This window comes from Myotis nattereri (assembly GCF_964212035.1).
Source record: "Myotis nattereri genome assembly, chromosome: 14".
In the NCBI taxonomy this organism is placed as follows: domain Eukaryota; kingdom Metazoa; phylum Chordata; class Mammalia; order Chiroptera; family Vespertilionidae; genus Myotis; species Myotis nattereri.
Genome location: NC_138089.1, coordinates 37,585,763 through 37,600,366, shown reverse-complemented (window position 1 = coordinate 37,600,366; position 14,604 = coordinate 37,585,763). Strand labels below are relative to the sequence as shown.

At 43.3% G+C, this 14,604-nt stretch overlaps 1 protein-coding gene across 1 annotated transcript in view; it reads left to right on the top strand.

The window, feature by feature from the left end:
- Positions 1 to 14,604, top strand: part of COL6A5 (collagen type VI alpha 5 chain) — a gene marked incomplete at both ends in the record, with an annotated part of 85,408 nt that overhangs the window by 15,666 nt on the left and 55,138 nt on the right. Inside the window, 11 exons of the mRNA XM_081105524.1 lie at positions 276 to 851; positions 3,922 to 4,497; positions 6,364 to 6,704; positions 6,817 to 6,898; positions 8,779 to 8,921; positions 9,732 to 9,824; positions 11,740 to 11,793; positions 13,559 to 13,630; positions 13,966 to 13,992; positions 14,098 to 14,142; positions 14,235 to 14,288. Of these exons, the coding sequence (XP_080961650.1) occupies positions 276 to 851; positions 3,922 to 4,497; positions 6,364 to 6,704; positions 6,817 to 6,898; positions 8,779 to 8,921; positions 9,732 to 9,824; positions 11,740 to 11,793; positions 13,559 to 13,630; positions 13,966 to 13,992; positions 14,098 to 14,142; positions 14,235 to 14,288 (2,063 nt within the window). The remainder of the gene's footprint in view (positions 1 to 275; positions 852 to 3,921; positions 4,498 to 6,363; positions 6,705 to 6,816; positions 6,899 to 8,778; positions 8,922 to 9,731; positions 9,825 to 11,739; positions 11,794 to 13,558; positions 13,631 to 13,965; positions 13,993 to 14,097; positions 14,143 to 14,234; positions 14,289 to 14,604) is intronic.

The window sequence follows — 14,604 nt, the reverse complement described above, 5'->3', positions numbered from 1 at the left end:
GTGAGGTAGGAAAGAGTGGTGTGGCATAAGAACCACCGCTGGTGGAGTCATATAGATAAGGGCACACTTGTCCTTGGAAGCATGAGCTGGGCAGGTAGTACATTTCTGAGCCTCAGTTTTTTCTCTGTAAGATGGCAACAGTCACCTCCACGGACTGAGATTCAGTGTTTGGCACACAGTAGGCTCATGGCAAATGTTCGTTTGCTCCCCTTCTCAGCTGTCTGTGTAGAATACCCTGTGGAAAGCTTGTGACGCCTGCTTCCTTCTTCTTTCAGATTGTAAAAGTATCAGACGGCTGGACGTTGTGTTCGTGCTGGATCACTCAGGCAGCATACTTCCACATCAGCAAGAAAGCATGATTAACCTGACTGTCCATTTGGTGAGTAAAGCGGATGTTGGCCGGGACCGAGTTCAGTTTGGAGCTGTCAAGTACTCTGACCAGCCTGAGGTTCTCTTCTACCTCAATACATATTCAAACCGATCAGGAGTCGTTGAGAATCTGAGGAGGCGCAGGAGCGCCGGTGGAAATACCTACACTGCCAGGGCTCTCGATCACACAAACAGCCTGTTCACGGAGGAACACGGCAGCCGCATCAAGCAAAATGTGAAGCAGATGCTGGTCATCATCACCGATGGGGAATCCCATGACCGAGACTTGCTCAATGACACAGCATCAAAATTAAGAGACAAAGGCATCATCATCTACGCAGTGGGTGTAGATAAGGCCAACCAAGATGAACTTGAGACTATGGCAGGGAATAAAAACAATACTATCCATGTACGTGATTTTGACAAACTTAAAGATATTACCTTGCCTATACAAGAAACTATGTGTACCAATGCACAAGAGCGTAAGTTGTAATCTTTTTTTTTTAAAATATATTTTATTGATTCTTTACAGAGAGGAAGGGAGAGGGATAGAGAGTTAGAAACATTGATGAGAGAGAAACATCGATCTACTGCCTCCTGCACACTCCCCACTGGGTATGTGCCCACAACCAAGGTACATGCCCTTGACCGGAATCGAACCTGGGACCCCTGAGTCCGCAGGCCAACGCGCTATCCACTGAGCCAATCCGGTTAGGGCTGTAATCTTTAAACTTTCTATGGGGCTAGAATTAAAAATGTAAGCAGAACATACATGATGTCTTGGCTTCCCGTTACCAGGGTGTTGTGGGCCGAACACTTCTCTTCTTAGGCTACATCTCATCTCTGAAATAAAAGCATTGATTGAGCAAGGTCCTAAAAGTCTCTTCCCACCACAGTACAAATTGAAGAGATGATAGAAGGTTTCAGAAGCATTCCTTGCTGTCTTGGCACCTGCTGCCTTTTTCTTGGCGGAAGGGAGCTCTCTTTTAGATCATATTCACCTTCCCCATTTCCTGGCTGTTGTGTGCTGCTCCATTTATTTAGTGGTCTCAGTGCAGTCACTGGGCATCAGTTTTAGGCCAAACTCAAGTGGAGAGTTTCATGGTTTAAACAGATAACTTTTTGTCTTCAAAGATCCAGGGTCTTCTGAATGGGGTTCTAGGCATTCTACAGGGCCATAGGAAGTTCAAGTGGTCTACTATGCTTTTTTTTGTACTGTGCTTTTATGGATGAGGGCCACTGGTGCAGAGGGAAGAATATGGGAGTTCAATGTGGGATAATGGAGACTAGCTGCTAGGAACAAGGAGTGAAGGGGACGAGTTCAGTTTGGAGCTGTCAGGTACTTTGAACAGCCTGGGGTTCTTTTGTACCTCAATGCATACTCAAACCATTGGGTTAGGGTAGGCTGGAGGCATCACAGCTGAGTGAGGAGAGGGTGAGATTTGCCTCTTGAGCTCAAAGCAGCAGAGGTTGACAAGCCATCAAGCAATGCCTCCATGGAAGGTGAGAATCCTGGCTGTGTATTGGTCCAGTCTTTCAAACCTGGCAAATGAATCAATCAACTAATTTCCTTTCTTCTTTTCTTTTTCACTCCCTTCCTGCAGACTCCCTTCTCTTCTTCCTTTTCTCCATTCTTCTTTACTCTCTACCAGTTTGAAATCTACTTATGAATCCAACACAATTATGTTTCTAATGCTGACATTAACCCATCTCCCATCCCTGTAAGCAGTTCAACTCCAAACAGAATCATCCCCCTAATCCCATGTCAGGTCAGCATTTGCTGTGCAGAATGAAACTATGCCTCACCACCGTAGCTCTACCTGACTTATGTAAGCAATACATTCATCTTCTTGGTGTCAGACACCGAATGATAGTATCATCTTTAACTAAGAAAAAAAGTATGACTTCTCCAAGGCACTGGGACCATCTTGGTTCTGCTGCCTGTTCTGGCCTGTCCCAGGACACACACCCTGAAACCTGGTCTCCATGCCATCCATATTGCCATCTTTCTAATACTCACTAGATTGTCACTGCTCTGCTTACAGTTGACAATTTCTAAGCCCCTGTGTTCCATCTGGTACCTGCCCTCCTCTCTAATTCATCTATTGTCCTTCCCCTCTTCAGAATCTCTCCTGTCATTTTGAAATTCCTCCACATCTTTGCATGCACCATTCTATCCACCACGAACATGCCAGCCCCACACGTCCCCCCGTTCCATCTAACCTGTGTGGTATGTTTCAGCCTTTGTTAATTTCCTGATCCAACACCCATAGTATCCCCCAAGTCCTGTACTTTCTATTCCTCCTGATGGTAGCAGGTAGAACTTATTTACTATTTTTTATCTGTGTCTGTCAGAGGACTATGAGCTCCTTGGGCAGGTCTGGCCTCTTGTTTCTATTGGGTTCCCACCAAATCTAGTACATTGCAAGGACTACAGTCTTTTCTTGGCAATATGTTTTAGCCTCATCTCACATGCCTACCTTTGGGAGGTAGACGCTAAGGTTGAGTTTGGGATGCAAGGAATTTAAGGAAAGGGGAAAGTAGGATGGGCAGAAGTCAAACAGGCTGCATGCTTGACAAAGCTTCAAACCTGGCAGGAAGCTCTAGTGAGTATTGCCCATCAGAGTTGCACCAGACTGAAGCAGCTAGGTTTTTATATGCCCTTTTCACTTAGTACCCAGATGTGGGCTGTCCTGCTAAGGGTATGGCCTTTGGCAAGGCATCACTCTGCAGTGAGGCTGTCCATGAAGGAGCTGACAATTAGAGGCTGTCAGCTGACCACACTCCCACAGTTAGATAGCAGGTCTGGGCAGCAGATCCTTCCTTGAGGGTCTATCTGGACAGCCATCACTGGGTCTACTATACTGCCCTTGCAAGGAATTGTGTGACAGTAGGCATCCCATTGTCTCAACCACCTTTAGTAACCACTTTAGTGCTGTCCCTACTCAAGTCATTGCATTTGAGTAGAGAGGGTCATTTCTTGGTTATGGGACATTTCACATTGGACTTCAGGAAGATGATTCTATATCCTGTTTACTAACCATTAGCACTTGTTCCATGAAGTTTTAATATTTAGGTGGTATTATTTTAACATTTTTTAAATTATTTAAAAATTTTTAAAGTACAGGATTTAAGGATACAAAGGATTGAGAGGTTCAGGTACCAGCTTCCCTGGATAGTAATTGTGTATTTTTAGTCCAGTTATTTAATCTCTGAATTCTATTTCTGTATCTATAAAATTAGAATAACTGCTCATAAGGTGCTCATTAATATTAACTGTTAGTGTATGCCAAAAACATTTTAGACTTTCTTTTCCCTGAGTAGCTTTTATTGTCAAATGAATCATATAAATAAAATTTGAAACAAAGTCTATTACCTTTCTCCACCTTGCTATTGCCTCTTTGAGAGGCAATCAGTGATTCTCTCTTCTGTTAATTTATCTCAATTTGCTACTAATGTGGGTATTTAGTAAAGCAATTTGAATATTTGAGTAAAGGGGAAATCTAGAGTTATTCATGAGGAAAGTAATTGATTAATTTTTTCCAATTGCAGCCTGTAACACCCGAGAAGCTGATGTGATTTTCCTCTGTGATGGCTCTGACATGGTATCTGCCTCAGAGTTTGGTACCCTGACAACTTTCTTGTCAGACTTAATTGATAATTTTGACATTCAGTCGCAAGCAATAAAAATTGGGATGGCTCAGTTTGGGAGCCGCTACCAAGAAATGATTGAGTTGGACAACTCTCTGACTAAACCCCAGTGGAAGACTCAAATTCAAAATATCACCAAGAGCAATGGATCTCCGCATATCGAGTCGGCCCTTAAAAAAGTGAGGTTTATGTTTGATCCATATGCTGGTGGGAGAAGAAATGCTGGTGTCCCTCAAACTTTGGTTGTGATCACATCTGGGGATCCCCAAGATAATGTGGCAGATGCAGTAAAAGTCCTGAAAGACCTTGGCATTTGTATCCTGGTTTTAGGCATAGGACATATTCATAAAGCACGGCTTCTACCGATAACAGGCAATTCTGAAAAAATAATCACCTTTCAAGACTTTAATAAATTAAAGAATGTGGAGGTGAAAAAAAGGATTGTCCGGGAAATCTGCAAGAGCTGTGGGGAAACCAGTAAGTGTTCCCTTGCCCTTTATTTATTTTCATTTAATTGCATCTTTCCAGTTCTCCATTTCCCAGGGTGTCTTGTGGGCTCGCTCTAGCAGAACATAGTTTTAGAATAGTGTGCAGTGAGAATAGTCCTCTCTTCTGCCTCCCAGAAAATTGGGATCAGCCAGCCTCCATCAGAGACAGGTTGTGTCCCTTAGTCAGCCTGTCCCCTCCCTGCAATCCAGCATTTATGTTCCTCTTAGCATCTGGAATTCAGTCTCCTATTCCTACACACTGAGTGGCCAGATTATTATGACCACCCCATCGGTACAATGAAGTGAATTCGTTATGCAAATAATAATAATGATAAAACCTTGAGAGTATTTGCTTAGGAAGTTTTCAATATTTAGTATTTTTGGAAGTGTCAATGAAGTACTGATGGGGTGGTCATAATAATCTGGCTGGTCATAATAATCTGGTCACTCGGTATATTTCCACTCTGGAAGTCCTAGAACAAAGCCCTGCATCCAGTAGGAACTAAGTAAAAGAAATACTTATTCATGGGAAGTTTTACTCTTTTAACTTTGTTCAACTGTCTTGTAAGGGATTCTATGTACATGTGTGTCTATATGAGCACATGTGTGTGTTCTTCCTTTAATGATGGCATTTATAAAATCCTAACATAGTAAAGATTTGAAATGTCCTTATGGATTATTTAATTTTTAGAGACACTAACACAAATGGCCGCAAAGACCAGGTGGGTAATGTGACTGAGCCATGGGGGCGGAGATGGGGGGGGCGGCGGCGGGGAGTGAGGAAATGAATGGAGAGCAATGACCCATCTGGTGGGAATGTCGCTGTTCAGCTCCAGCTGAGAGTAGCCATGTGGGACTTGGGTTCTGTACTCAGGGCTGGGAGTTGGCAGAACAGCGCATCAGGAAGCAGCAGTAAATAACATTTTGTGGAATTTGTAGATATTCCTCAGAATGCTTCTATTTCTAGAGTTGTCATGGTTGAAACCACTTCTTTCAGATAGTGTGATGTCTTTCCAAGCTCTCCAGACCTTTTACGTCCCATTTGGATGCTCAACTAGAGGCAGATTATCGTGATGGAGAGAGCAGTGGACCTGGAATCAGAAAGCCAGGGTCTAACTCTGGTTAGTTGCAGGGATCTCCATGAATTGCTGTCTCCTTCTGTGTACAATGAGCAGGTGGACAGGGTCAGTGGTGATCAAATGGCATCTGAATTGTGTTTGTCTTGTCCAGTGTCAACAACTTGTTAAATCATTTGACAGCTTTTAAAAATAGCTTTTAATTTAAAAAAATTTTAATTAAAATCTGCATTTTAATTTACATTAAAAATGTAGATTTCAGGCTTTCCTTTGGAAAAAAATCAGATGATCTGACAACATTGAGCCTCATTTCCAACATGGCTACTCTCAGTTGGAGCTGAACAGTGAACAGATGGGTCATGGCTCCCCATTCATTTTCTTCACTCTCTGCCCACTTGACTCATTTACATTACATTACCCAACCTGGCCTTTGAATTTGTGACATCTGGAATCAATAATCCCTAAGGAAAATTCACATATTTAATATGTGGTGATGATATGAGTCATAATATGTCCTCATTAAGAGAAGAAAATGTGCGAGTACACACACACCCAAAGGCAGCCCCTGAGCATTAGATTGAACCATGATTGAAAACTCAAATAGTATTGGAACTTGTGTTAGAGGAAACACCGGTGTTACATGTTGATCTTCCTTCTTGGACACTTCTTGGGTACTAGAAACCCTCCAGCCCTGGGCCATGACCACTCTCTTTTTTTGCCCTATCTGCCCTTCCTTGCTTTCTGCTCATTAATCTGACTTTGTTTCCCTTGGTCTCCAGATTGCGTTGTGGACATAGTGGTTGGGTTTGACATGTCCACTCACCTGCCTGGGCAGCCATTGTTCCATGGCCACCCCCGGCTGGAATCATACCTCCCAAGCATCTTAGGAGACATCACTTCCATCAGGGGGGTGAGCTGTGGGGCAGGCGCAGAGACACACGTGAATGTGGCCTTTAAGGTGAACAATGATCAAGCATTCCCTGCCAAGTTCCAAATCTACCAGGAAGCAATATTTGAAAACCTGCTGCAAGTCACCGTCAATGGGCCAACTCATCTGAATGCACAGTTCTTGCAGAGGCTGTGGGACACGTTTGAGAATAAAAATGCATCCCGTGGACAGGTATCCATGTCGCAGTCTATCTCCCATCTCAGCATGCTCTCATATGTTTCTCCCTCCCAATTACATATTTCATTTTCACATTCTCCTATTCTCTGCTTTCTGCTTTCTCTAGGTGCTACTCATCTTCTCAGATGGTCTTGGGAGTGAAAGCATCACAATGCTTGAAAACCAATCAGACAGTCTCAGAGAAGCAGGTACGTACTGAGTTGAAAATTTAAATGATTAAGCATGTAATGTGCTGAGAAATCTCTACCGTATTTAGGTGCTCTAGATCTTGGGATCTGTCCAGCCATTTGTAGAAGATGCTGTGATGTTGGTGCCCTGCCCAAACCCCCTTGACCTGCCCACACACTCACCCCCCGCCCCAAAATGCTGTAGATGCTGTGGCCAAGTCCCTACATCTATGACCTTCCACAGATGTGAGCCCTTGACTGACCTGAACCATTACCTGATGCTTGGAGGGAAGGTGCAGTTGTACCACGTCCCACCTGAGTGTGGAAGGGGGACAGTCATTGATATAGGGATGCAAAAGCCCAGGGCTAAGTCTGATACACTTTATTTTCTCATGAATCAGGCCAAGGCGAAGACTTTACTGAGGCATATCCTTGCTTACAACTTCCCCTTCCCTTTCTGCATTCTCTCTCTCCCTCAGTAAACCACACACACACACATTCCTCTCTCAAATTCTGCTTCTAGAGAACCTAAGACATTGCCTATTACTTTTGATTTTCCATGTGAAAGATCACAACATGGATTTTGAAAAGCACTTCTCACCGTATAGTCCCTGTCCATGTCATAGTTTCCGGCTGAACTGGAAGCTAAATGCAGAAGTTGAGAGTAATGTACAGTAACAGAGGCTCCACTGTTGAATGGGGGACATAGTTTGAGACTGGCTTCTGGGTTCAGCTATCATGGGCAACCTCCCTAGAGGCCACAACATGTCTTGCTTTACTGGTGGATTGTGTCTCCCTCCCTTCTCAGATCCCTTCAACACCTTCACACTGATCTTGGAATATCAAATTCCTTAGTATGGCCCATGATTCTTTGCAGGATCTGGTCCTGCTTCCCATGCCAGCTTCCCCTCACACTCAGTGTTGCAAGCATACAGATTCTTTTCTATTTGTCCTCCAATGTACTTCGCAGCCCCATCATTTCAGTCTTCACATATACTCTTTTCTTTTGTCTAGAACTTTTCCCACACTCAGGCTCCCACCCCCATCTTCTCTCCACCTTCCATCTCTAGTACTTTTTCTTGACCAACTTCCATTCATTTTTTTAGGATCAGCTTAGATATCAGTTCTTTGCAGAAACCTTCTATGACCTTCCAAAAATGAATTAGGAGCTTCTCATTTAGGCTTCCATAGCACCCTGGCATTCCCTCTCAGAGCAACTATCTGACTCTTGTCCACCTCTTCTAGTAGACCATACTTCTTGTATCCCTGGTACAATGATTAGTGCATAAGAGGCTTCTAATAAGGAAATATTTGTCTAATGAAAGGATGAATAGAGTAAATGAACTAATGAATTAATTAAAAACTGAATGAGTGAATAAATGAATAAAGAACTCCTGGGTATGACCAAGAGTTCAGCTGGTACTGAATTACCCTGGGCTTTCCTCAGGCTCCCAGGGCCTAGGCTCCCAAGGGTGTTTGGCTATGGAGATGACTTGAGAACTATCATTAATTTATATTCAGTCAAATACTTGGAAGATGAACAAGAACTTTGCCCTTTCTTAAAAATTACTTTCAAACACATACGAATTGCATTAAAATTGGTGGTGAGATGTTAAACAGTTTTCTGTTAGTGTTTTTCTGTAGATTTGTAAATAGTTTCTCTTGCATGCTTTCTCTTGGGAAATTTCATCCTGGAGTTGGGGATCTGTGAGTACCTAGTCTGTGTATTGACAATGCCGGCAAATCTGCTGTTACATTCTTAGTATGCCAAGAGCACTGCTTCCTCTTACGTTTTTCCACCCTTTCTGATTCTTTGAATAATGTTCACTGAGTGGCTTTTCTTCTTCTTTTTTTGTGTGAGCAATTCCTTTGGTTTTATATCTGTCATTTTTACTGCATAGGTCTTGATGCTTTGCTGGTAGTGTCCCTGAACCCAATTGCTCATGATGAGTTCTCCAGTTTTGAATTTGGAAAAGGATTTGATTACAGGACTCACCTGACCATTGGAAATAGAGACCTGGGTAAAATGCTATCACAGTATCTGGTGAGTTTTTGAACAACAACAACAACAAAAATCCAGTTATTCAAAATATAGTAGTAACAAAATTGGAATTTTGGTGAGTATTTCCAAAGACTGCCTTGTTTGCCCTAAATTCAGTACATGGCCTTTAATATATAAAAAAGTGTGAAAGATCAGAGTGCTGAATTTTTGTTTTTACATGCATTTTTATCCTTTGTTATTTAACCAAATGAATGCATAGGGAACTAGAAAACCAACCAATCCCTAATCAAATAAGAAATACCACCAACACTTTATGCTACAGAAACCCTCCAAAACGGAAGACTCAACTAGGAACCAACCAGTCTTGTGCAAACTTGACCTGTGACCATCTATGCAGTGGGCTCCTTCTATAAATAGAAGTCACTTTTTTGGAGAGGGTGCATTGCCAATGCAGTTGCTGCTAATCTGGTACCTTCTCTATCTAAAGCAGCGGTTCTCAACCTGGGGGTCGAACGACCCTTTCACAGGGGTCGCCTAAGACCATTGGAAAACACATTTATAATTACATATTGTTTTTGTGATTAATCACTATGCTTTCATTATGTTCAATTTGTAACAATGAAATTGGGGGTCACCACAACATGAGGAACTGTAGTAAAGGGTCACGGCATTAGGAAGGTTGAGAACCACTGAAAGTGTTCAGTCAAAAAGCACCTCTTAGTGTCTGTGGCCCCTGCCCCAAAGAGAGCATGAACTTGTAGGTGGTGGATTTTGATTTGTGAGAATATAGTTCTTATGTAATGAAGTTTGTGACAGTTGTTGCTCACTCAAGTCTGCTTTTTTTTTTTTCAGGGAAACATTGCAGAGAGGACATGCTGCTGTGCATTTTGCAAGTGTCCAGGGAATCCAGGACCTCATGGGACCCGAGGACTGCAAGGCTTGAAGGTGTCATTCAGATGAAACTATTTAACTTAATGGGCCTGGGTTTGGTGTGGGTGGGACTGAGACTGAATGGTTGAATTTGCAACCCCATTTGATGCTGATGTCATTGTCCCTGGGCATTTGTGTGACATCTATGGCGTAGGAGCTGGTTCAGAAGAGCCTGCTTTTGATGCTGCTATAAGAATACCCACCCCCCCCTTTCTCTTATATGTCCTTGGTGGTATTGCTTCTTGATTTTGCAGTTTATACTTTTTACCCACTTCAGACATTTTGAAAGGTGGCCATTTGTGTGTCTTCTTGGAAGAAGTGTCTGTTCAATCCTCTGCCCATTTTTAAATTGGGTTGTTTGATTTTTGTTGTTGTTGAGTTGTATGAATTCTTTATATATTTTGAATATTAGCTACTTATAAGAAGTATTGTTTGCAAATATCTTCTCTCATTCAGTTACAGAACCATATATTATATGTGGGATATGAAACCGAAAGCGCACATGAACAAACAAATAAAAAGCTTATAAACATAGACAACCATATGGTAGTTACTAGAGGGGAAGGGAAGTGGGGGAAGGGAGAAGAGGGTAGAGGGTGTCAAATACAGGATGATGGAAGGAGACTTGATTTTGGGTGGTGAACATACAAAGCAATAGGCAGATGATGTATTATAGAGTTGTACACTAGAAACGTATCATCTTATTAACCAGTGTCACCCAATAAATTTAATAAAATTTTTAAAAAGGTGGCAAGAAATGTTAAAATAATGGGGAAAGTTGTACTTCATCAGCAATGGAATGTAATTGAACTGCTAAAAGAGCATAGCATTGCAGATGAATAGCCCTTTAGAAATTGAATTACAAAAGATCAATTGCATAACAATAACATAGATACGTATATTATGGTATTTTCATTCAATGGAATGCTCCAAAGTATTGAAAATGAATGGGCTGCATGAATAAATGTTATAAACACAGTAATGGCCAAAAAAAGCAAAACAGAATAGAAATTTGAATACAGGCAAAACTAACCTATAGTGTCTAAGGATGAAGGAGTAGTAGAGCATAATAAGGGCAAGGAGGTATTTTTTATAAAAGTCAGAAGTATTCTCCCTGGGGTGAGGGTGGGAATGGTTGGTGATTGGGATGGGCACTGTGTCTGGTTTTTTCGGCCTAGGTAATGGCTATACAGATGTTTACTTTATAATAATTAAGCTATGACCTTGACATTTTATTTACTTCTATGCACCTTTTCAAGTGGGTTTTAAATGTCACAATTAAGAGCGTCTGGTTTGTTCTATTTTAAGAGATCAAATACAATGCTTGTTCCTGAGTGGAGCATTGCCCATGCCTGTGGAAGGATAATTTATCTTGGACATTTTACCAGTTACATTTTGTTTAGCAGTTTCCTCTCTCGTTACTTTGCTCGGGTCAGTTATCCTGAGCAGAGAGCTAGGGCCTGTGTTTGAGGAGGAGGAAAGAAAAACCTCAGTTGACATCCTTGCCACACATAAGCCATGAGGGAGTGAAACCATATATGTAACCTCTTGCTTGGGAGAAGTGCTTCTTCTTCCTTGAGCTCTCAGAAAAGCAGAAGAAAGTAAAACGATCTGTTTGGAAGTGTTCTTCATTTGCCTGCTAAAAGAGTTGTGTGGCCACCGCTCTCTCTCCTTGGTGCAAATCTCTGAGTCACAGGACTAGCCTGGCCACCCAGCATTGCAGAGGAATTCCAAAGGTCGGTCTCCTATAGCATCAGGAGGGCCACCTTCTGAGAGACTTTCCCTGATGATTGTAGGACTCTCCCCACACTCACAGCCACACCTGCGCAAACTCCAACCAAGTTGGAGGACTAACTGAAAGGCCCAATGACTGCACAAGTTTGAATGGATGGAAGGCGGCTAAACGCTATTTTTCTTTCTTTCCTCTCAGGGTTCTCTAGGTCTAAAAGGCAGCAGAGGACACAGGGGAGAGGATGGAGACCATGTAAGTTTTTGTGACTCATCTTCCCCTGCTCCCCCTCACACACACACATACTGATTTTGTGTTTTATAGAAAGCTTTATTTTCCTACAGAAGAGGTGGTGAGGTTTTTTTGTTTATGGTAAATATTCTTTGTAGTATTGAGGGAAACGGGTGGAAGCTTCCCTTTTCCTTTATCTTTGTCTGAATCACAAGGCCCTTGTTAAACCTATTTGTTGGGAAGTGAGCAAGCTCATCTACGTGTTTTGTTTTGTTTGTTTGTTTTTTATCAGTAGCTGGGAGGTATGCTCCTCTCTACTCCCACCTGGAAAAGGAAGCAGGCAGAGCGCCCCCCAAGGTGTGGAATCCCGGTTACATGGTTCACAGAGGTTTTCAAATCTCAGTCTGGTTGACCCTGAAACCAGAATTCTCATTTGGTTCATCAGTCACATTTTGAAAATGGATTTGGAGGAACTGAAACCACATGGGTGGCTCCATTTGGGGTGGGAAAAGTCCAGGAAGTGTCCAGCCTGCTTGTCCATCTCCTTAGAGTGAAAGCCAGCTCCTCATTCTTGGCAGCAAGTTAGGATTAAAAGCACAGTCTCCAGAGTCAAACATCAAAGGCTGACGTAGATGTGAAACCTTAACAAGATACTTAACCTCGTGACCTTGAAGTCTCCTCATCCGTAAACATCTGTATATTTCTCTAAGAGCGAACTTTACAAAATGAACACTTAGGGGAGCCCTTGAAGTCACCCACCGGGTACCTGCGGAGAGGCCTTGGAGCCCACCCAGTCGGCACGGAGGGGTTGGAGTGTGGGGGACTCGTGTCATGCTACTGCCTGGCTGTGAGCCCACGGCTGGCTGAGTCTCCAGGCAATGGGAAGCCGGAACATTTCAGCACTTCTCAGCAAGCTGTGGCCATGTGCCAGGCCTCCTGCTTTACTGGGAATAATCCTCAGAATAAAGAAAGCAAAGCAGGGGAGAGGAAAATCAGTTCTCCTCGCACCTACCAGGAAGGAGAGAATTAAGCTCATTGCCAAAAAATTATGTATCCATACAGCAAAACTTTAGCACCTGCTCTGCACCCAGGTTTGAGCTGGGCACAAGGGCACAGTGGGGAACGAGACAGTCGGAGGTCCCTGCCTGCAAGAAACACAACAAACACTGTCTTTCTCGAGATTCATTTCACTGCAGCATTTACCTGCATTTACATATTTCCCAGGGAAAGCAGGATTGGTGGGAGATGCATGTGTCATGACCTTGAGTGTTCTTCCTATGTGGCTGGTCAGACTTTGGGGATCTTTAACCTGGTGGGACTTCCCATGAGCACTGGCGTAGAGTAGGGTCTCTTCCCATCGACTGCTTCTACGCAGCTCCAGTCCCCTGGCACTTGCTTCTGTACCATCAGCCATGCTGACTCCTCCAGGGCAGCATTCAGCCCTGGACAAGAGGTCAGGACCAACGTGTGTTACCACGTGTTTGGGATGTGGCTGGAAAGTGAGGGGCTTCCGAACCTGTGGCTGTGCCGAGTGATGAGGCAGTGAAGCGGCTGAGCGCATCCTCTGCCTCTGTGTGATCTTGGATCTGAAAGGAAGCCCCGAAGGTTGACAGGAAAAATGCATTAAATAGAGGGGGAAACCAGAGTTAAATGAATGTGTTGGGGGGAGGATTTGTTTGCCTAGATCTCAGAGTGCCCATGAGCTCCAGCTTCACTCTCAAAACGTAAACTGTTGGCAGCTTCAGGCATAAGAATCACTTTGGATACCTGTTTGGGCACCTTCTCTTAGGGAATGCGAGGAGACACTGGCCCCCCAGGAGACAAAGGGATCGCAGGATGTCCAGGGCAATGGGGTCAAAAGGTAAGGCTCTGCTGGAATGTTATTTTAAGTTCTCCCCAACACCCCCACCTTCTGTCCTCCGTTCCTTCCCTCTCTTGTTTTCTGTCTTTCATCCCCCCTCTCTCTCCCCCTTTCTCCACTTACCTGTTAGTTTCCTCATCTGCAGATGGTTTGATTTGTAATCTCAAGGAGTTTTGTAAATTCCATCTACACCCTCTTTGTGGTTATGGAGCCAAGAGCAACTAAAGAAATACACAATCATTGTCTTCAGAGGGGCAGCCCCTTCCTGCTCCAACCACCTAGGAATCCTCGTGCTGTCTTTGCCATGTGGCTGAGAGGTGTTGTATCTTTTACAGGGAGTCAGAGGATTGCCTGGATCTAAGGTACTATAGTTTCTTCTCAAATTGCATGTCCCCGCGGGATGAGTTTTCGGATAGGCGTGTGGCAGGGACCTCCTTTTCTGATTGCGGCCCGTCCTTGTTTCTCAGGGAGAACTGGGAGAAGATGGGATCGATGGCCTGGACGGGGAGGAGGTAAGCCATTTTTCTTCGAGTACCATAAAACCAGAAGGAGGCTGATATATATTTTTTTCAATGGAAATTTTGTTTTCTGTGTCTTTTTTTAGGGCTCTAGTGGATTTCCTGGACAAAAGGGAGAAAGAGGTGATCCAGGATCTCAGGTAACATTCTTCAATCTATGAGAGCAGGAGAATTTAGTGAGAGAGACAGTCTTAATTGCTGTGTCAGCGGTTATTAGGGATGAAATCGACAGCTGACTTAACTACATAATGAAGGCTTATTACCACTGAAGAGGTGCTGCAATCAGTTTGGAACAAGTGGGTAACTATGTAATTTTTAAGAATTTCCCGTTAGAAATATCAAGGCGTGCAAGATGTTCTATGGGCATGTTTTTCAGGAGTCTGCAAATGAATGCTTTCGCCTGCTAGCAGCTTTCATTGCATCAGGAAAAAAAAAAAAAAAAAAAAAAAGCAAGAG